The 23,862-nt window shown below is 46.0% G+C and overlaps 1 protein-coding gene across 1 annotated transcript in view; it reads left to right on the forward strand.

Annotated features, from left to right (window-relative positions):
* LOC147729450 (scavenger receptor cysteine-rich type 1 protein M130-like) overlaps window positions 1–23,862 on the forward strand; it is a 541,776-nt gene that overhangs the window by 251,595 nt on the left and 266,319 nt on the right. Inside the window, exon 3 of the mRNA XM_086953997.1 lies at window positions 22,109–22,423. Coding sequence (XP_086810123.1) covers window positions 22,109–22,423 — 315 coding nt within the window. The remainder of the gene's footprint in view (window positions 1–22,108; window positions 22,424–23,862) is intronic.

Below are 23,862 nucleotides of genomic sequence, written 5' to 3' on the forward strand. Positions count from 1 at the left end.
TTTTTTTTTTCTTTTCCCCACGGGACCCTTTAATAACCCCAACAACATTCCTAGGGGGTCAAGAGGGGGATACCTTGCCCCCTTTCATTAAATTCCCCCTTAGTTTTTCACCTCTTCTTCTCTCTCGATCCTACCGAGAGACAAGATGGCGGCCGCTCCGGACTGTCACGCAGCAAAATAAAAAAAAGCTCACGCACAGCCGCTGGAAGAGATGTATCAACATATATCAGCCTCCTCAGCCACCCTCAGGAAACATAGGGGATTAGGATACGTCTCCCGCACCCCCTTATACCTAGTAATTTAATTAACGAAGCACAAAATGGCGAATTCCCGTTTCGCTACCAGTTTGCGGCCCAGTTCGCGGCCCGTGAAGCGCTTCTACCGTGAAAAATCATTTTTTTTTCCTTTTCCCCACGGGACCCTTTAATAACCCCAACAACATTCCTAGGGGGTCAAAAGGGGGATACCTTGCCACCTTTCATTAAATTCCCCTTTCGTTTTTCACCTCTTCTTCTCTCTCGATCCTACCGAGAGACAAGATGGCGGCCGCTCCGGACTGTCACGCAGCAAAAAAAAAAAAAGCTCACGCACAGCCGCTGGAAGAGATGTATCAACATATATCAGCCTCCTCAGCCACCCTCAGGAAACATAGGGGATTAGGATACGTCTCCCGCACCCCCTTATACCTAGTAATTTAATTAACGAAGCACAAAATGGCGAATTCCCGTTTCGCTACCAGTTTGCGGCCCAGTTCGCGGCCCGTGAAGCGCTTCTACCGTGAAAAATCATTTTTTTTTCCTTTTCCCCACGGGACCCTTTAATAACCCCAACAACATTCCTAGGGGGTCAAGAGAGGGATACCTTGCCCCCTTTCATTAAATTCCCCCTTCGTTTTTCACCTCTTCTTCTCTCTCGATCCTACCGAGAGACAAGATGGCGGCCGCTCCGGACTGTTTAGAATGTTGACAGACACCGGAGAGCCAATCAGCTTTCTGCGCGCAAAGTTCCGATAAGCGAAAAGTAAGCGGACCGGATCGCTGCCCGGAGCGCTGTTACAGATATATATCTTGATTTAAACGTTAATTTCTCAAAATCCACTGAAGCACATATATTGAGACCTAGCAAAGGCACATCGGGCTACCAGTCCCTACAATTTTGCCAAGTTTCGTGCAAATCCATTCAGCCGTTCGAGCTAAAAGTGAGGCCAAAGGCCCTATGGAAAAATGAATGGGAAAAACGCGTTTTGGGACCCCCCTTTTTTCTCGGCCCCCCCTTGACGAAACCCCACCAAATTTTCAGGGGCTGCTCAGAAACAAAATGTGCCATTTTCCTGAAAATTTCAGCCGATTCCGTCCACAAACGCCAAAGTCATTAGACATAGAATTTTCAGAAATCCCATAGGGAATTAATCCTAACTATATATACCTACTGGCGATAGCCAGTAGGTAATATATATATATATATATATATATATATATATATATATATATATATATATATATATATATATATATTACCTACTGGCTATCGCCAGTAGGTATATATAGTTAGGATTTTTTCCCTATGGGATTTTTGAAAATTCTATGTCTAATAACTTTGGCGTTTGAGGACGGAATCGGCTGAAGTTTTCAGGAAAATGGCACATTTTGTTTCTGAGCAGCCCCTGAAAATTTGGTGGGGTTTCGTCAAGGGGGGGCCGAGAAAAAAGGGGGGTCCCAAAACACGTTTTTCCCATTCATTTTTCCATAGGGCGGTTGGACTCACTTTTAGCTCGAACGGCTGAATGGATTTGCACGAAACTTGGCAAAATTGTAGGGACTGTTAGCCCGATGTGCCTTTGCTAGGTCTCAATATATGTGCTCCAGTAGTTTTTGAGAAATTAACGTTCAAAACAAGATATATATCTGTAACAGCGCTCCGGCCAGCGATCCGGTCCGCTTACTTTTCGCGAAACGGAACTTTGCGCGCAGAAAGCTGATTGGCTCTCCGGTGTCTGTCAACATTCTAAACAGTCCGGAGCGGCCGCCATCTTATCTCTCGGTAGGATCGAGAGAGAAGAAGAGGTGAAAAACGAAGGGGGAATTTAATGAAAGGGGGCAAGGTATACCCCTCTTGACCCCCTAGGATTGTTGTTGGGGTTATTAAAGGGTCCCGTGGGGAAAATAAAAAAAAATGATTTTTCACGGTAGAAGCGCTTCACGGGCCGCGAACTGGGCCGCAAACTGGTAGTGAAACGGGAATTCGCCATTTTGTGCTTCGTTTTAATTGTTTAGAGACAAAAATTATCGCCGCACATTGGCCACAATGCATGAATATCGCTGAAAAGTCAGCGATATTCATGCATTATCCAGCAAATGCTCTTAGCCATGTTATCCACCTTCCATTGGATAACAGAAAGCTGATTGGCTCTCCGGTGTCTGTCAACATTCTAAACAGTCCGGAGCGGCCGCCATCTTATCTCTCGGTAGGATCGAGAGAGAAGAAGAGGTGAAAAACGAAGGGGGAATTTATTGAAAGGGGGCAAGGTATACCCCTCTTGACCCCCTAGGAATGTTGTTGGTGTTATTAAAGGGTCCCGTGGGGAAAATAAAAAAAAAATGATTTTTCACGGTAGAAGAGCTTCACGGGCCGCGAACTGGGCCGCAAACTGGTAGCCAAACGGGAATTCGCCATTTTGTGCTTCGTTTTAATTGTTTAGAGACAAAAATTATCGCCGCACATTGGCCACAATGCATGAATATCGCTGAAAAGTCAGCGATATTCATGCATTATCCAGCAAATGCTCTTAGCCATGTTATCCACCTTCCATTGGATAACATGGCTAAAAACTGCTCTGTGCGTGAGCTTTTTTTTTTTTTTTTGCTGCGTGACGTTTGTTAACGTTCGATTCGATGGAAATCAGGAAGTGTTGACCACCATTTTGTCACTGCGAGTAAATATTTTGTTATAAATGAATCCTTATTGATAAACATTGTCTGCGCCATCTTGCGTTTTTGTCCAATGCCACAATTTTGTTGTGCACGGCAGCCATTTTAGATGCCTTGACCAGGCCCACTCTCTGCACGCCGCCGATCCTCAGCATGGCTCCCCACCCTCGCAAGCATCTCCCCCACGCACTGGTCACCCCCGCTGTTTCTCTCATGCATGGGCCATATACTTCCCCCCATCTGCGCTGCTCTTCTCTGAGAATCACACCCTGTGCCCGCCCGACACCTCCCTTTCACCCTATTCACTACCGCACCCTCTGACACTCCTCTTCCTCTGTGTCCGATTGTCCAGGCCGGACCTAGGCTATCACCTAGCCCTGCGGATGAAGTTTATGGCCCCAGCTGTAGAGTATCCAGACATGCCAACCCTCCCGATTCAGGCGTGAGACTACTGATTTCAGTGCTAGTCTCCCGCCTCCCGATTCCTGCAAGCAAAAACCCGGGGGCATATTACCAACAACTAGCGATAATTTTTGTCTCTAACTTGTTTAGAGACAAAAATTATCGCCGCACATCGGCGAATTTTATCGCACATAAACCTTGCTATTAGCAAGGTTTATCGCAAATGCGATAAAAAACGGCCGCAATGCATGAATATCGTTGAAAAGTCAGCGATATTCATGCATTTTCCAGCAAATGCTCTTAGCCATGTTATCCACTTCCCATTGGATAACATGGCTAAAACTGCTCAGGGCAGGTGTTAGCTTTTGGAGATATTCGCGCTTAGCGCGAATATCTCCAAAAGTTGGTAATAGGGGATAGCGATGTTAGCGACTGTTTCCAGTCTCTAACATCTTGGCACGCCCACTTTGCATGTCATTAGTGATAAATATCACTGACATGCCAAGCGGGGCCCAAGATGGTCGCTATCTCCTATTAGCTGTCACTAACTGGTGTTAGCGACAGCTTGGTAATAGGGAGATAATTTTATCTCCGCTTTCTTGGCATTTAAAGCCAAAAAAGCGGAGATAAACCCCCTTGATAATATGCCCCACGATTCCTCGGGGGTTTCAGCTGACAAGGCTTGGTATTGCGTTACGTAGTAATTCTTCCGGGAAACGTCAGAGGGTCGATGCAGGGGTTCTAGAAGGGGTGATAAACCATTTAAGCCTCATGAACAAGCGCATGGTCTTTAAAAGATTTGTGAAGTACTCGGGGCGGCGGTGTGTGTGTGCCCTCTTTCAGGAGCGGGCGGGGGGGGCACTGCCAGCAACTTGCCAGGCCAGGCAGTGTTCAACACGTGCATCACCCTTTCTCTGCCTGCTATTGCGCTCCATGCTTCGGAAAGGTAAGAAAAAGAACGTGCATTTGAGTTTGAAATGTCCGATCTTGTAGCAGTGCACTTGCAAAGCCCACACATGACAATAACCCGATTCAAGGCCCCATTCACTCGATTTTTTAAACATATATAGCACTCCAACAAAGTTAGATTTTAAAACTTTATTAACATTTAACTATAATGAACGGAACAAAAACTGTAAAAACATTTAAACATTTTTCACCCAAAAAAGCAACAATGGTCAGAAGCTGTCTTTTGTGCGAATAGTCCCAAGGCAGCACAACGTGCAGAGTTCTGGACGGCACCCAGGTGATGTCGCCTGGGTGCCGCACTGGTTTTGGGATCCTACAATGCTGCTCCGAAAATTGGCGTGGGGCGTCCCGGGTGGGGCGGGGGGAGGCCTCGTCAGTAGCGGTCTGTTGTGCGAATAGTCCCAAGGCAGCAGAACGCGCTGAGATGTTGATGGCACCCAGGTGATGTCCAGTAAACTGCCGCACTGGTTTTGGTATCCTACAATGCTGCTCCGAAAATTTGCGTGCGGCTGCCCGGGGGGGGGGGGGGGGGGGGCGTGGGGGAGGCGGCATGAACGGGCCTCCCCAGGTGGCGGCCATCCAGCTGAGTTGGGCCCGCTCTTGCGGCTACAGCGTCTCGCTCACCATGTTGTTGAGTTGCTCCCACTCTTGCAGTGCAGCGATAGGCGGCTGCCACATGACTCTTAAAATGGCGGACGGCTCTTCGGTTTTGGGCCTGGTCCACTGAAATGGCCCTGGGACACCTTGGAACTCGGACGCTTGCCTGCTAGGGCTTGGGCTCCATTCTCGAAAAGCGTCCCCTCAGCCGTGAAGATTCTACAAAAGTCTTGGGGGCCCCCGACTCCCGCAGGCTTCCGGTGGGGAGCGGCTGCCATGATTGCTCGCGGAATGACCACGACGGAGCCACGAGATGGTGGTGCTCTCATGCTGACGCCAGCTTCAGTCTGAATGATCCAGAAACAAGGTGGGGCTTTCATCGTTTGGGAAAAAAAAATGTTCTAAACCAATGAAAAGTGTTATTTTTAGGTCATATGACCAAGCCTTCCATCTTTAGGAAACCAAAAGTAAAATGATCCAATGAAAAGTTTTATAAACAAGTCACATGACCTGTTATGCGGCATAGGGCTACAAAAAGCGTAGAAAATCCGTTGGCACGTGAGGCGGCGTCAGTAGCGGACCGATGTGCGAATAGGCCGAAGGCAGCACAATGCGCCGAGATCCGGATGGCACCGAGTTAGTTTCCAGCAAGTTGCTGCACTGGTGTGGCTATCCTACAATGCTGCGCCGAAAGACGGCGTGTCCAGCTGAGTTGCGGTCACTCTTGCGGTACAGTGACTCGAACGCGCCGAGATCCGGATGGCACCGAGGTGGTGTCCAGCAAATTGCCGCACTGGTGTGGCCATCCTACAATGCTGCGCCAAAAGACGGCGTGTCCAGCTGAGTTGCGGTCACTCTTGCGGTACAGTGACTCGAACGCGCCGAGATCCGGATGGCACCGAGGTGGTGTCCAGCAAATTGCCGCACTGGTGTGGCCATCCTACAATGCTGCGCCGAAAGACGGCGTGTTCAGCTGAGTTCCGGTCACTCTTCCGGCACAGTGACTCGAACGCGCCGAGATCCGGATGGCACCGAGGTGGTGTCCAGCAAGTTGCCGCACTGGTGTGGCCATCCTACAATGCTGCGCCGAAAGTCGGCGTGGGGTGCCCCGTTGGCTTATGAGGTGATGTCAGTAGTGGACCGATGTGTGAATAGGTCGGAACCAGTACAAGGCGCAAAGATCCGAATGGCAAGTCCTGGATGTTGAGTGCCTCAGTTGAGATTTCTGAGCAGTGCTTGTAAGACTGTCTGAAGCTTATTTGCACCTGCTGCAGCTTCACTATTGCCCTGGTGTGGCCAAAGGTCGCACATGACATAGGCGGCCGGCTCCCGAGGTCCGGCGGAACTTTTTTCCTTTTCCTTTCTGCTTCTTTTCCTACAATCCGTTTCATCTGAAGACACGACCAGGTCCCTGAATGTGTGCAGGGGGACGCTATTGATTGAATGAAAATGGCGGCTTGACACAAAGCTGACTCAAGCGTTGCTGTTGATGCTATACAGACAAAAATTGGTTTTCAGTTTGTACATTCTTCAGGATTTTTTTTTCTATCCAAGTCTGATTGAGAGTTTGTAGAAAAATGGCTTCAGATTTTCCACATACTACTCTTCAACATTCTTCCTAAATGTAACAATGTGAAACCCACTAGGAGAACGGCTGTTTCTGTTTCCTTTCAAAATGCTGCCAACAATATTTTCTGAATGGAAGACACCATCTTGTAGCATAAAGGGCCGAAAGGGGTTCTGGTCTGGCCGATGGTTGGTGGAGACATCTTGACTATATCTTGGACCTGCCCGGCCTCGCACAAAATGGCGCCGGTATAAATGGGACTCGTAACTCCTTGCCCGCAAATGTATATCTAGAAAATGTTATTGTAAATGGCCCTGTCGTATTTTAATTACAAAATGTACGTCCACCGATTCCGCAACTGTTAGACACCTTTGTTCTTGCAACCTAATGGCCCGCTCGTTACGTTCCTCTACAGTGTAAATGTCTCCTCATCATATACGATTTCAGTTTGCTCCGTGGCCGGCCCACGTGGTTATAGGCCCGTATTTGTATACTGACATTTTCACAATAAAGGTTTTTAAAACAAAACACGGTAGTAGTATTTACATTGGTAAAGTTTTTACTTTTAGTCACTGTTTTCGAATCAGTAAAAGGCAAGTGAAATAAAGCAGTCCAATTACATGACGGATAAAAGGTATAATATGTAGGAACGCAGTAAAGATAAATGGTCAAGGGCAGTTGTGTTTTTCATTTCTGCAACATAAAGTGATCGATAAGAATCTGATAATCAGGCGTATCGGCGACTAAGACAGCAGGCCGAGTCTCTTTTCCTCAACGGCTCCGTCATGGAACGAAGAAACGCCCTTTTTCTTGAAAAAGGAATATATTTTACTTGCAGGACAGTTGTAAATTTTCCGGGAAAGTACATTAGCCTGGAATATTATAACATATATGTTTTAAAAAAAATAATGTTCGAAAACAATAAAAAGCGTAATTTTTAGGTCATATGACCAAGCTTTTCATCATTAAAATACCAAAAGCAAAATGAACCAATGAAAAGTTTTATTAACAAGTCACATGACCTGTTATGCTTACGTTACGCGCTGCGCGCCGCGCCTCGGATCACTTCCGGGTGCGCTAACACGGCGTGTCATATAACGCATTACGCGACAACGTAGGTCAAGAATATAGTCAAAATGTCTCCACCAACCAGCGTTCGGAACACAACCCCTTTCAGCAGTCCAAAAAGTTCTGTTAAATGACAACAGAGGGGACAGGCAAGAAGAACCATCAGTCAAAGAGGGGAGGGCAAGTTCTTCTCTTCCGGGTCATGTTGGGGCGCTACCGGAACTGATCGAATTGGTAGTCTAAAGTGTTTCTGGATGTTTCAGACTAAAGCTGGCGTCAGCATGAGAGCACTACCATCTCGTAGCTCCGTCGTGGCCATTCCACGAGCAATCATGGCAGCCGCTCCCCACCAGAAGCCTGCTGGAGTCGGAGGCCCCCAAGACTTTTGTAGAATCTTCACGGCTGAGGGGACGCTTTCGAGAATGGGACCCAAGCCCTATCAGGGAAGCGTCCGAGTTCAAAGGTGTCCCAGGGCCATTTTAGTGGACCAGGCCCAAAACCGAAGAGCCGGCCGCCATTTTGAGAGTCCTGTGGCAGCCGCCTATCGCTGCACCGCAAGAGCGGGAGCAACTCAACTACATGATGAGCGAGACGCTGTAGTCGCAAGAGCGGGCGGTAAACAGCAGAATGGCGGAAGAGGCACAGTGTAGCAAAAGCGGGCAGAATGGCAACTGAAACGGTAAAGGGGCGGCCCACTACAGCGTGTCTTCAGGTCAAACGGATTGTGGGACAAGGTCCAGAATTGAAGAGTCATCAAAAGGCAAAAAGTTCCGCCGGACCCCGGGAGCCGGCCGCTTATGTCGGGGGCGATCTCAGGCTACACCAGTGCTATAAGACTTGGGGAGGGTGTCGGAGCCAAGCGTCTTCTCCGAGTCCATGGCCATCACACCGCCCCTCAGGGGCCTCCGTCAAGCTGTTTAGGAAGGTAACATATCACATTGTTTTCTAATGCAGTCAGGTCCACAAACGACACTCACTTACTTTGAGAATAGTGAAGCTGCAGTAGGTGGAAATAAGCTTCAGACAGTGTTACAAGCACTGCTCAGAACTCTTAACTATGGCACCCAACATCCAGAACTTATGCCATTTGAGAATGGCAGTGACATTGAAGCAACTCAGGGACCAAAACCATTAACGTACTTTCACGTATGAAAAACTTACTTGGGGAGGGGGCAGGAGTGAAGCGCCCCCTCCCAGTCCGCGCCACCACACCGTATGTTGAAAATCTGAAGCCATTGTTCTACAAAGTCAACCAACCTTGGATTGAAAAATCTAGAAAAATGTACAAACTGAAAACCAGTTTTGGTCTGCATAGCATCAGTAGCAACGCTTGCTATCAGAGTGCATGAGTTTCATGCTCGATCGATTGAGCTAGCCGGATCGGGCAATAAAAAGTATAAAATAGTTATGTAAATAGTTATTTAATAAAATGTTTTACCCTGTTTCTTTGCTGGTGTGTTGTCTATATTTTTAATATTTGCATAGGGTTTGTCGTTATTTTGGGCGGGGTGGGTGACGGAGTCGAGCTGTCTTGCAGCCCTCATGGTGTGGAGCTCAGTTCATCTCACTATTTTCGTATTTCTCATGAAGGGTTGGTCCTAATATTTCTATTTTAGCGAGGTCAAAAAGAGATCCAATTAGTGGCCTACTGATTTTGCTCGATTACTTTTATTTTTTTACACGATTTTTCACTATCTGCAAAGACTAAACAGAGTATTGCGACTTTGTGCTTGTTTGTAAATAGAGAATGAACCAAAGAGACCCAATTCTAAAACAGTAAATGCTTGGATAACAATCAATCAAATGGAGAGACAAGCAGGCACGACGGATTACAACGGGGGCAAAGGCCTGCGTTAACTACCGTTCACTATCTGCAAAGAGAGAGTACTACTAAGAGAAAAGAGGGGAGGGGGGGCAGCGTTCAAAGCACATCAGCGTGCATAAATACGAAAATGTTTTTATTTATCACGTACTTGACATCTCATTTGAAATAACTGATCACATCACTGATGATATCATTCATGTGATAATACCATGAACCTCTTCAGACTCTAATATAACCTTAGATACAATCAGTGTAAACAGACACTCACAGACTGTCACACATCCATGGAGTTACTCACACACCTAGTCAGTTATGCCAAAAATCAATCACACCTCCATTTTCTCAACTATACAGTTATACACACCTTACTTATTCAAACATATACTAACACATATTTACTTTACTCTCTTATACAATCTCTGATACATGTTCACAATGATCCATACAGCCACTCACACATTCACTGGCTCTTATGCACGGTTATTTATAGATGTCAACTCTCACATGTACTGTGTTTTACATATGTACTTAATTTGACATGTAGCACTGAGATATCCATTCACTCACTAATACACTCATGCACAGTCAACCGCCCATACAGCTGTTTCCACATACACTTTTGAATCCATACATATAGTGAATCAACTACTCACACATCTATGTACAGTCACACACCTCCCAGCCACCCATACACACACACTCAGTTTCCCATACAAATACTTGGACAACCAATGAATAACCCATACAGTTACTCATATAGCTACTTTATAAATGCAAATCCCTAACTATATATGGCCTAAAACCAATGGTTTTTTCATTGAATTTTCAAGGTTTTGTAAATGCAAATTCCTAACTATATATCCACTATAACCTATGGTTTTGTCTGTGAATATATATATATATATATATATATATATATATATATATATATATATATATATATTCACTAAAAAAAACATGGGTTATAGACCATATATAGTTAGGAATTAGCATTTACAAAACCTTATTTTACTCACACAAAACATTTGAAATTCGCATATATAGTTAGTTGCACTAACTATATATCGTGCACCCGCAATCCACTGCTGATCATGTCACATATTACATCATTCATGACATGATCAGTGACATCACTGATGACATCACTGATGACATCTCAAATGACATCACTGATGACATCACTGATGACAACATCCAGTGACTGTATGTTTCTGAAATTTCAAAATATGCCTTACATATTGAAGAATGAGTGGATGTATAAGTGTCTGGATGAAGGATTTAGTAGGTGCATGACTGACTGTATGAGTGAGTTATTAAATGTGTCTCACTGAGTGCATGGGTTAGTGACTAAACTGTCTTAATTTGTGCATCATTATGTCTATTGTTCTGTAAACTGCTGCATGTGTTGATCAGTAGCTTTATGATTAAGTATATGGGTTATTGATTGGTTGCCCAAGTATTTGTATGGGAGACTGAGTGTGTGTGTGGGTGACTGGGAGGTGTATGACTCTGTGCATAGATGTGTGAGCAGTTGATTCAATAGATGTATGGGTTCAAAACTGCATGTGGAAACAGCTGTATGGGCGGTTGACTGTGTGCATGAGTGTATTGGTGAGTAAATGGATATCTCAGTGGTACATGTCAAAGTAAGTGCATATGTAAAACACAGTACATGTGAGAGTTGACATATATAAATAACTGTGCATAAGAGCCAGTGAATTTGTGAGAGGCTATATGGATCATTGTGAACTTGTATCAGGGATTGTATAAGAGAGTAAATATGTGTTAGTATATGTTTGAATAAGTAAGGTGTGTATAACTGTATAGTTGAGGAAATGGAAGTGTGATTGATTCTTTGCATGACTGACTAGGTGTGTGAGTAACTCCATGGATGAGTGACAGTCTGTGAGTGTCTATTTGCTCAGAGTGTATCTAAGATTGTATTAGAGTCTGAAGAGGTTCACCGTATTATCACATGAATGATGTCATCAGTGATGTGATCAGTAATGTCAAATGAGATGTTATCAGTGATGTCATCAGTGATGCCATTTGAGATGTCATCAGTGATGTCATCAGTGATGTCATCAGTGATGTCACTGATCATGTCATAAATTATGTAATATGTGACATGATCAGCAGTGGATTGCGGGTGCGCGATATATAGTTAGTGCAACTAACTATATATGAAATTTCAATGGTTTTGTGTGAGTAAAATAAGGTTTTGTAAATGCCAATTCCTAACTATATATGGTCTATAACCTATGTTTTTTTCAGTGAATTTCAATGGTTTTTTATTAGCAAATATCAAAAGCTTTAAAATGTCAAGTACGTGGTAGGTAAAAACATTTTCGTGTTTATGCACGCTGATGTGCTTTGAACGCTGCCCCCCCCCTCCTCTTTTCTTTTAGGAGTATTCCTGCTGCAACATCGATCCAAACAAGCCTTTGTGTTTGTGGCTCAAAATCAACCATCAATAGTAAGATTTTCATAGGTGAGTGTAGGTTCATGGTTTTCCATCCACAGACTAAAAGCCTGGAGTGGGAGTGAAAGAACAATAACTAGGTAAGAAGGAAGGCAGAAGTTGTGGGAAGGACTCTGGATATGGTATGTTGCTTGGTCCCTGAGATGCTTCGATGTCACTGCCTTGCACAAATGGCATAAGTCCTGGATGTTGGGTGCCATAGTTGAGGGTTCCGAGCAGCGCTTGTAACACTGTCTGAAGCTTATTTGCACCTGCTGCAGCTTCACTATTCTCAAAGTAAGTGGGGGCTGTTTGTGGACCTGACTCCATTGGAAAACAATGTGATGTGGGGCCTCCCTGAACCGCTTGACGGAGGCCCCCGAGATAATTGCGCCTTCTCCACACCTTGTCCCACAATCCGTTTGACCTGAAGACACGTCCTGCGGTGCCCTGGTCTGACCATCACATATTCCTGTGCCAGGAAACTGCGTGGGGTGCACTAGAAGGGAGAGGCGGCACGAACAAGCCTCCCCCACCTCCCCAGGTGGAGGTTTCTCAGCTACAGCCCAGTGCTTCACTCGACCAGCTGACTTGGGCCCGCTCTTGCAACACAGTGCCTCGCTCGGCCAGCTGAATTGCACCTGCTCTTGCTATTACAACGTCTCACCCGCCATCCAACGGAATTGCACCCAATCTTGCGGTACAGCGACAGGCGGCTGCTACGGAGCTCATGAAATGGCTGTCGGCTCCACAGACTTGGGCCTGGCCTGTAAGGATGGCTCTGGGCAACCGTAGAACTCGGACGCTTGACTGCTAGGGCATGGGCCCCATTCCCAAAAGAGTCCCCTCAGCCTTGAAGATTCTACAACAGTCACCGGGACCCCCGACTCCCGTAGACTTCCGGTGGGGAGCGACTGCCATGATTGCTCGCGGAATGGCCACGACGTAGCCACGAGATGGTGGTGCTCTCATGCTGACACCAGCTTCAGTCTGAAACATCCAGAAACACTGTAGACTACCAATTCGATCAGTTCCGGTGGAGCCCCAACGTGACCCGGTAGAGAAGAACTTGCCCTCCCCTCTTTGACTGATGGTTCTTGTTGTCTGTCCCTTCTGTTGTGATTTAACAGAACTTTTTGGACTGCTGAAAGGGGTTGTGTTCTGACCGCTGGTTGGTGGAGACATTTTGACTATATTCTGGACCTGCGTTGTCGCGTAATGCGTCATATGACGCGCCACGTTAGCGCACCCGGAAGTGCTCCGGTGCGCGAGGCGCAGCTTCCCGGAAGCGATCCAGGGCGCGGCGCGCTGCGCGTAACGTAAGCATAACAGGTCATGTGACTTGTTAATAAAACTTTTCATTGGTTCATCTTACTTTTGTTTTTCTAATGATGGAAGGTTTGGTCATATGACCTATGAATAACACTTTTCATTGGTTTCGAACATTTTGTTTTCCCAAATGATGAAAGCCCCACCTTTTTTTTTCTCACTCTGACTTGTAAAGCAAAGGAGCCAGATGCATTTACAGTTTATCACTAACAATGTTCCAGGCTAATGTATTTTCCCGGTAAATTTACAACTGTCCTGCAAGTAAAATATTCCTTTTTCGAGAAAACGGGCGTTTCTTCGTCCCATGAGGGAGCCGTTGAACAAAAGAGGCTCGACCTGCTGTCTTAGTCGCTGATAGGCATGAATATCGGATTCTCATCGATCACTTTATGTTGCAGGAGTGGAAAACACAACAGCCCTTGACCATTTATCTTTACTGCTTTCCTGCGTATTATACCTTTTAACCGTCATGTAATCGGGCTGCTTTATTTCACTTGCCTTTTACTGATTTGAAAACAGTGGCTATTATTCAAAACTTTACCAATCTAGGTACTACTACCATGTTTTGTTTTAAAAACCTTTATTGTGAAAATGTCAGTATACAAATACGGGCCTATAACCACGTTGGCCGGCCACGGAGCAAACTGTAATCGTATATGATGAGGGGACATTTACACTGTAGAAGAACGTAACGGGCGGGCCATTAGGTTGCAAGAACTAAGGTGTCTAACAGTTGCGGAATCGGTGGACGTACATTTTATAATTAAAGTACGACAGGGCCAGTTACAATAAAATTATCTAGATATACATTTGCGGGCAAGTACCATGGGTGACGTTAATTCGAACTTTCAATAGTACAGTAATCAATAACACATCAGAACTTAATATCAATAGGGATGTCCAAATGTTCAATCAGTACTCGTCCCCACCCGCCATGTGCTTCAAAACTGCATACGTATCTCGTGATATCAAGGTTGGGCAACCAGTACACAACAAGGAGTTACGAGTCCCATTTATACCGGCGCCATTTTGGGCGAGGCCGGGCAGGTCCAGGATATAGTCAAAATGTCTCCACCAACCAGCGGTCGGACCAGAACCCCTTTCGGCAGTCCAAAAAGGTTCCGTTAAATGACAACAGAAGAGATAGGCAACAAGAACCATCAGTCAAAAGATGGGACGCTTTCGGGAATGGGGCCCATGCCCTAGCAGGCAAGCGTCTGAGTTCCAAGGTGTCCCAGGGCCAATTTAGTGGACCAGGCCCAAATCCAAGGAGCCAGCCGCCATTTTGAGAGTCCTGTTGCAGCCGCCTATCGCTGCACCGCAAGAGTGGGTGCAACTCAGCTGGATGGTGGGCGAGACGCTGTAGCCGCAAGACCACCTCGGTGCCATCCGGATCTCGGCGCGTTGTGCTGCCTTCGGCCTACTGTAGCAGCAAGTGCAGGCGCAACTCAGCTGGACAGCGAGTGAAACGCTAAAAGGCACAACACTGCAGATGAGGTGCCTCCACCTGGGGAAGCGGGAGAGGCCCGTTCGTGCTGCCTCCCCTCCTCCCCGGGCACCCCACGCCGTCTTTCGGCGCAGCATTGTAGGATGGCCACACCAGTGCGGCAATTTGCTGGACACCACCTCGGTGCCATCCGGATCTCGGCGCGTTGTGCTGCCTTCGGCCTACTGTAGCAGCAAGTGCGGGCGCAACTCAACTGGACAGCGAGTGAAACGCTAAGGGGCGCCCCACTGCAGATGAGGTGCCTCTACCTGGTGAGGCGTGAGAGGCCCGTTTGCGCCGCCTCCCCCCCCGGGCACCCCACGCCGTCTTTCGGCGCAGCATTGTAGGATGGCCACACCAGTGCGGCAACTTGCTGGACACCACCTCGGTGCCATCCGGATCTCGGCGTGTTGTGCTGCCTTCAGCCTATTCGCACATCGGTCCGCTACTGACGCCGCCTCACAGGCCAACGGATTTTGTAGGCTTTTTATAGCCCAAAGCCGCATAACAGGTCATGTGACTTTTTTATAACACTTTTCATTGGTTCATTTTACTTTTGGTTTTCTAATGATGGAAGGTTTGATCATATGACCTAAAAATAACACTTTTCATTGGATTGAAACATTTTTTTTTCCCAAATGATGAAAGCCCCTCCTTTTTTTTTCTCACTCGGCAGTCCAAAAAGATTCGTTAGATGACAACAGAGGGGACAGGCAAGAAGAACCATCAGTCAAAAGAGGGGAGGGCAAGTTCTTCCCTTCCGGGTCACGTTGGGGCTCCACCGGAAATCATCGAATTGGTAGTTTACAGTGTTTCTGGATGTTTCAGACTGAAGCTGGCGTCAGCATGAGAGCACCACCACCTCGTGGCTCCGTCGTGGCCATTCCGCAAGCAATCATGGCAGCCACTCCCCACCGGAAGCCTGCAGGAGTCGGGGGCCCCGATGACTTTTGTAGAATCTTCAAGGCTGAGGGGACGCTTTCGGGAATGGGGCCCAAGCCCTAGCAGTCAAATGTCCGAGTTCAAATTTGTCCCAGGGCCATTTTAGTGGACCAGGCCCAAATCCGAAGAGCCGGCCGCCATTTTAAGAGTCCTGTGGCAGCCACCTATCGCTGCACCACAAGAGTGGGCGCAATTCAACTGGATGGTGGGCGAGACGCTGTAGCCGCAAGAGCGGGCGCAACTCAGCTGAATGGCGGATGAGGCACAGTGCCGCAAGAGCGGGCGCAATTCAGCTGAATGGCGACTGAAACGCTAAGGGGCGCCCCACTGCAGCTGAGGAGCCTCCACCTGGGGAGGCGGGGGAGACCCCTTCGCGCCACCTCCCCCCCCCCGGGCGCCCCACGCTGTCTTTCTGCGCAGCATTGTAGGATGGCCACACCAGTGCGACAACTTGCTGGACACCACCTGGGTGCCGTCCGGATCTCGGCGCGTTGTGCTGCCTTCGGCCTATTCGCACAACGGACCGCTACTGATGCCACCTCACAGGCCGACGGATTTTGCCGACTAAAAGACAGACCAAAGGAGCCCATTGTTGCTTTGAGATAGATGTTGCAGCAGGCTGCCATGTAAATAGTTGTTTAAAATGTTTTTTTTCAACGTGTTTACTTTGTTGGAGCGTTGTATATATTTATAAGTTATTAAAGTGTTATAATCCTACTACTTTGTTGGAGTGCTATATATTTTTAATGTGACACATAATTGTGAAGACTTTGATGTACAAAAATGCATCCCTGGAATCTTCCGCTTCAGGCTCGGTCCCACACACCCTTACAGTGAGAATCCCCTCCCCAAGCACAATACAGGATGGTTATCAGATAGTAAGAACGCGTGTGGTGTGACGGATCTCATGGGGTGGGGGCCTTGATCTACTGTAACTCCTTTGAAGAGGGGTGATTCTTTACAGTTGGGGCCATAAACTACATCCGCAGGGCTAGGTGATAGCCTGGGACCGGCCTGGACAATCGGACACAGAGGAAGAGGAGTGTCAGAGGGTGCGGTAGTGAATAGGGTGAAAGGGAGGTGTCGGGCGGGCACAGGGTGTGATTCTCAGGGAAGAGCAGTGCAGATGGGGGGAGGTTTATGGCCCATGCATGAGAGAGAGAACGGGGGTGACCAGTGTGTGGGGGAGATGCTTGCGAGGGTGGGGAGCCATGCTGAGGATCGGCGGCGTGCAGAGTGTGGGTCTGGTCAAGGCATCTAAAATGGCTGCCGTGCACAACAAACGTGTGGCATTGGAAAAAAGGCAAGATGGCGCAGACAATGTTTATCAATACGGATTAATTTATAACAATTTTTTTAAACAATATATTTACTCTCAGTGACAAAATGGCGGTCAACACTTCCTGATTTCCTTCGAATCGAACGTTAACAGACGTCACGCAGCAAAAAAAAAAAAATCCGCTCACGCGCAGCCGCTGGAAGACATGTATCAACATATATGAGCCTCCTCAGCCACCCTCAGAAAACATAGGGGGTCAGGATACGTCTCCCGTACCCCCTTATACCCATTTCTCACATTGTTTTTCCTCCATCTTGTAATTTAATTAAAACAAAACGCAAAATGGCGAATTCCTGTTTCGCTACGGGCTTGCGACCCGGTTCGCGAACCAGGAAGCGCTTCAACCGCGAAAAATCTAATTTTTTTATTTGCCCCACAGGACCCTTTAATAACCCCAACATCATTCCTAGGGGGTCAAGAGGGGTCTACCTTGCCCCCTTTCATTAAATTCCCCCTTCGATTTTTCTCCTCCTCTTGTCTCTCGATCCTACGGAGAGACAAGATGGCGGCCGTTCCGGACTGTTTAGAATGTTGACAGACACCGGAGAGCCAATCAGCTTCGCTTCGCAAAGTTCCGTAACGCGAAAAGTACGCGAACCGGAGCGCTACCCGGGACGCTGTCACAGATATATCTGTTTTTTAAAATGTTAATTTCTCAAAATCCACTGGAGCACATATATTGAGACCTAGCAAAGGCACATCGGGCTAACAGTCCCTACAATTTTGCCAAGTTTCGTGCAAATCCATTCAGCTGTTCGAGCTAAAAGTGAGGCCAACCGCCCTATGGTAAAATGAATTGGAAAAACGTGTTTTGGGACCCCCCTTTTTTCTCGGCCCCCCCTTGACGAAACCCCCCCAAATTTTAAGGGGCTGCTCGGAAATAAAATGTGCCATTTTCCTGAAAATTTCAGCCAATTCCGTCCACAAACGCCAAAGTTATTAGACATAGAATTTTCAAAAGTCCCATAGAGAAAAAATCCTAACTATATATACCGCCAGTAGGTAATATATATATATATATATATATATATATATATATATATATATATATATATATATATATATATATATATATATATATATATATATGGAGAGAGAGAGAGAGAGAGAGAGAGAGTCCAAATCGCCACTCACTGTCAAAAAGGGTCCAACACTACCGGGATAAAATCAAGAGGATTTATTCAGAGTAAGTTCACAGTGCAAACAGAGTAACAACTCAGCAGACACATTTCAGCAGTTCAGCTTTCCTCAGTGCGTTTTACAATGGCACAGCCTCACAACTGGCCATTTAGGTGTCCCCTTGACCTCTCCTCATACAGTCTTTATCGAGGTCACTCCTCTCCCTTAAAGAAATATTTCAACTTGCGCTGATGAAACATGCTGCTGCATGCTGGTATTTGCAGTCCGTTTGTGTTTCCCCCTTAAGTAAGTGGGAAATCCAAAATACCAGGTGGCATCCCATGACTGTGGCCCCCGGGCTTCACTCCACCACAGCTTCCTGTCCAACATGATGTTTTTGCTGAGACCCTTCGATTCTCCCGCAGGCAATGCTGCTCCTCTCTACCCATGCAGTGATGTATTCACACTGTGGTGCATTGAGATAGATAGATAGATAGATAGATAGATAGATAGATAGATAGATAGATAGATAGATAGATAGATAGATAGATAGATAGATAGATAGATAGATAGATAGATAGATAGATAGATAGATAGATAGATAGATAGATAGATAGATAGATAGATAGATAGATAGATAGATAGATAGATAGATAGATAGATAGTTAGTTAGATAGATAGATAGATAGATAGATAGATAGATAGATAGATAGATAGATAGATAGATAGATAGATAGATAGATAGATAGATAGATAGATAGATAGATAGATAGATAGATAGATAGATAGATAGATAGATAGATTAATAGACAGATTGTACAGTATATTTAACAGTAGAGCTTTATTTGTGTACTTTTCAAACTCATATTTTTGTAGTGAGTTTTCAGAGACATTGTATTTCTGGTTTTGCTGCAACAGCAGAAGTCACAATGACGTCTGTAACCATGGATATCTCGAATACATCTCAAAATGATAAAACAAATGCAGACATTTATTAGCCACCACCACATTCAAAACTTATAACTGCAAAATGGATTGTGAACAACACACTAACCCCATTATTATCTGTATAACTGTATAGTAGCACAGACAACTCCCTTAATATCTATTATAACACAGTGCACACCTTTTTCAGTTTAATCTATGACTGCATGCATCACAGTATCACAAAGTCCATTATTCACTGTATAAATATTTGAGGGGATCTGTGAAACAGTACACAAATACTTCTATTACAAAATGAGTGGCTGCCTCAGTGCATTTATGAGTGAGTGCATCAGGGTCACAATGGGTCTTAGGATTGCGTGCGTAGGTCCCTCACTCAAACTGTGAGTAGGTCCATGAGTGCCTTTGTGCATTTTTAAATAAGTATACAACTGTATGACAGGATCATTGAGTAGATACATGAGTGTTTAAAGAGGTGTCTGAATAGGTGAGTAAGTGGGTGCATGAGAGTCTGAGTGGATCTGTGAGTCAATGCATGAATCTCTCAATGGGCCTATGACTGGCAGAGTGAGTGTCTGAGTGGTTCTGTAATTGGGGGCATGGGTCTGTGAGTGTGACTGTGTGTGGGTTCATGAGTCTCTGAGTCTATAACGAACTGGGTACATAAGTATGCGATTGAGTCTATGTGTGGCTCTTTGAGAGATTGGATGGGTGTGAGCGTTTGAGTGGGTCTTTGAGTGGGTACATGAGTGCTTGAGTGGCTCTGTGAGTGGGTGTATTAGTGTCTCAATGGGTCTCTGAGTAGGTGAGTGAATGGGTGCATGCATAAGTGTCTGAATGGGTGTGTTACTTGGAGGGCGAGTGTCTGGGTGGGTCTGGGAGTGGATGCAAGAGCCTTGACTGGGTGAGTGAGTGAGTGGGTGTGTGTATATCTTGTGAGTTTGTGAGTGGGTGTATGAGCTTCCCAGTGTATAAATAAGTGACTGATTGACTCCATAATTCTCTGTGAGGGTCTGTGACTGAGTGTGTGAGTGACTGTATGGGTGTGTAGTGGGTGTATGAGTAGATGAGTGAATCTGTGAGTGGGTGTATGAGTGTTTCAGTGGGTCTTTGAGGTCATATGTGTCTGTGTGAGTAGGTCTTGACTGGGTGAGTGAGTGAGTGGGTGTGTGTATATCTTGTGAGTTTGTGAGTGGGTGTATGAGCTTCCCAGTGTATAAATAAGTGACTGATTGACTCCATAATTCTCTGTGAGGGTCTGTGACTGAGTGTGTGAGTGACTGTATGGGTGTGTAGTGGGTGTATGAGTAGATGAGTGAATCTGTGAGTGGGTGTATGAGTGTTTCAGTGGGTCTTTGAGGTCATATGTGTCTGTGTGAGTAGGTCTGTAAGAGGGTAGGTCAATCTCTGAGTGGGCCTCTATACGGTTGTATGACTCTCTCATTTGAGTCCATAAGTGGGTGCATGAGTATGTGAGTGGGTCATTGAGTGGGCGCAAAAGTAGGTATGAGACTATATACATGAGTTTATTACTGATTCTCTAAGTAGGTGCATGAGTCTCTGAGTGGGTCTGTGCAGGGGTGTGTCGCTCTCTGAGTGAGTCTGTAAGTGGGTGCATAAGTACCTGCGCACTCCCATTGATATGTCTTTAGCCCCGGGGAGGTGGTGTTCCCATACGTATATATATATTACTTTCAGGTAGCCTATAACCAGAGATGTTGGACTTATGCAGTAGGGAACAAAAAACTAAATGGCAGGGCTGAGAAAATTAAGTGGACGGAAAGTCAAATTATGAGGCATAATGAGGCATATTTTTTTTAAGTATTACTTCATTATTTTGTCATTTTACACAAGGTGATACTGTCTTTCCAACAGTTTCACCACAATTGCACCAGTTAATAACCAAATACAGATATAAGCAGACAGAAAGGGGCAGTGAATACTGTCTGTACAGTAGCCTAACTCTCCATTGCACTTGTTTTGTGTAACTTAAAAGAGAAACATTTAAAAAAAATGCATTTTGCACTCAAAAAGTACCTGAACAGTCTGCTTGGGTATAAACAAAAAAAAAACACTGCATGACTTTTCGAGTAATATTATTGGTGAACACATTTTAAGAAAGGCTGCTGTTTCCTTGCTCGAAGGAGAATGTTTCCCCACACTGACATCTTGTTTACATGAGGCAGTATAACATGACATTTTCACATCACAAAATTATGCTGCATAATTAAAATTACACACAGGCATAGTATAACTGGTGGTACATTCTTAAGGATTATGGGGTCCTCAGAGGTTAGTCACCATCCAAGACTCCTAAATAGCAACAGAAATAAAAAGCCTTTGTTCTTAATGTACCTAACTATGCAGCTATGGCACTCATAGTGCTAAAAATCCCCCACACATATGCATGCTTATTTGTGCTTTAGAAATTATAAATACATGAATCAGAGTTGACTCTTTGAGAGTTGAGTTGCATCCATTCAGCAACAGCCTTGATGCAGGAGTTAAGGGTGAGTGCTGTATCTTTTGTATTTTATTGCTGATGCAGGATGAATTATCACAGTATCAACAGCACATGACAGGTATCAAGCCTTCAAGATTCATCAAGTCTTTAGTAAAGATTGCGATCCAAGATAGATGCAGGGCAGCAAACATTTACATTTAGGTAGAGCTTTCCTGTTGTCATATTCAAAGTCACTCAGAAAGGTTTATTCTCACCGCCATATGGACATATTTTAGAATTTCACAGTTGAGATAACATCTTAGAAGTGTGAGGGTGTAGAGGGAATAATCGCTGACCAACGACCATTGTTCCTGTCAGAAGGATTGTATTATTGTGGCCACTGTGGTAAAAATCTGATGAGTGAAGCTGTGTCCAAAGGGACACCCAATGTATTGATTATGGACTCTCTGTTTCCATGCCTTAGATCCCATTCAAATGAGGAATGCATAGTTGCAAATAGAGGATGCTGCTCTCTGCTAGGAGATTCAAAAAAGAATAGTCCCATTTCGAAAGGATTTACACTCACATTCTATGTCACTGAACAGCACCTTTTTTATTGATGAAAAATATTGTTATATTTGTTCCTTTTCTTTACATTCCTTTCCAATGCCTTTTTAATATCTTCCCAGGTCCTGATCAGGTCCGGTTGGTGAATGGCCCCTCTCTCTGTGCTGGAAGAGTGGAGGTCAGGCACAATGGAGTGTGGGGTAAAGTCTGTGATGACGCCTGGGATCAGAAGGACGCGTCGGTGGTCTGCAGACAGCTTAGATGTGGAGCTGTACAAAGCTATGGTTATAATTCATCATTCGGGGTCAGCCCGTTGCCAGTTCTGATGAGTAATGTCCAATGCCAAGGAGATGAGTCTGCCCTGTGGAAATGTGCACAGCGAGGCTGGAGTATTAATACCTGTCCAACAGGGAGGAACGCTGGAGTGACTTGTAGAGGTAAGAGGTGGAACCTGTGTCTAAAAACAAACATCCTTACATAGTGAAGACTTTAAACACTACTGTCAAAATACAAAAGTGACCACTGGTGGCAAGCATTTCATCAGGTGGGGCTATATGAACCATTAATGCACTTCATTAAACATAAGTCTACTCTGGAGCCAAGGGTGAAGTTAAAGACCCCTTCCTCACTAGTCAATCCCTGCTCCGTGTCGACCAACCTATAAGGTTTCTTACCTGAGTCTAACGTCATCTACTGAAGATTTGTTCAATTTGAAGCACCTAGTGATGATACTATAACTTATCGATAATCTTCACTACCCTGAGACCCAGTCTTACACAGCATAGTGTACTACCTTCCACCCCTCAGTCGGTCCATTCTGCCTTCCCTCCATCCTTCTATATGTCCCTCACTCCCTCCCTCCATCCTACCTTCCCTCCCTCTGTCCATCCTGCCTTTCTTCTACCCTTCCCTCCATCATCCTTCCCTCCACTCTTCACCCTCTATTATTCCCTCCCTTCCCCTGTCCTTCATTTTTCTCTGTCCATCTTACCTTCCCTCCCTCCCTCTCTCCTTCCCTCCCTCCCTCTCTCACTCTGTCCTTTCCTACCTCTCTTCCTACTTCCTTCCATCCTGCCACTTCCCTCCCTCCTTCTATCTATCCTGCCTTGCTTTCCTCTCTCTTTCTGTCCTGTCTTGCCTCCTTCATTCGCTTGCTCACTCCCTCCCACTGTTCTTCTATCCCTCTGTCCATCCTGCCTTCTTTTCTGTGTCTCCCTCTCTCCGTCCATCCCTCCACCCTTCTCCCTTCCCTATATCCCTCCATTCCTCTCTCCTTCCCTCCCATACCTTCTTACCTCCCTCCTTCCATCTGTCCCACCCTCCTTCCCTCCCTCTCTCCACCCTGTCCTGCCTCCTTTCCTCCCCCTCTCTCCCTTCCACTGTCCTTCTCTCTCTCTGTCCATTCTGCCTTCCCTCCACACTTCAATCCGTCCCACACTCCTTCTCTCCCTCCCACTCTCTGTTCTTCCCTCCCTCGCTCCCTCCCTCCCTACCACCTTTATTTTCTTTGGCACCTTCATAAGCTTGGCACTTGCAGGATAGAGGGAAGCTCAGACCAAGGGCGGGCCCGTCCGTGCCCGTCAGAGGCCATAAGAGGCTGGGCTGGGCCATCCCCCTTACTCGTATGCCCCGGCCCATTAATTTATCAGAGCCAAGAGGATATCTTTGCAATCGCACAGGAGGCGGTGACATTGAGGGTGTAAAGAACTGTGATGCAGCGATCCTCACTCCAAGGTATTGAACTGCTCTCTCCCTTATCTGGAACTTGTTGTGCTTATTTAACTGTGAAACATTCGGGAGGCTGTTGCAATCACATGTGAGATGAGTAATCGAAAAGAGACAAGTTCAGCTGCGGGGGGAAGTGTAAGGGGGACCC

The sequence above is a fragment of the Lissotriton vulgaris genome, chromosome 2_1 (assembly GCF_964263255.1).
Source record: "Lissotriton vulgaris chromosome 2_1, aLisVul1.2, whole genome shotgun sequence".
Classification (NCBI taxonomy): Eukaryota; Metazoa; Chordata; class Amphibia; order Caudata; family Salamandridae; genus Lissotriton; species Lissotriton vulgaris.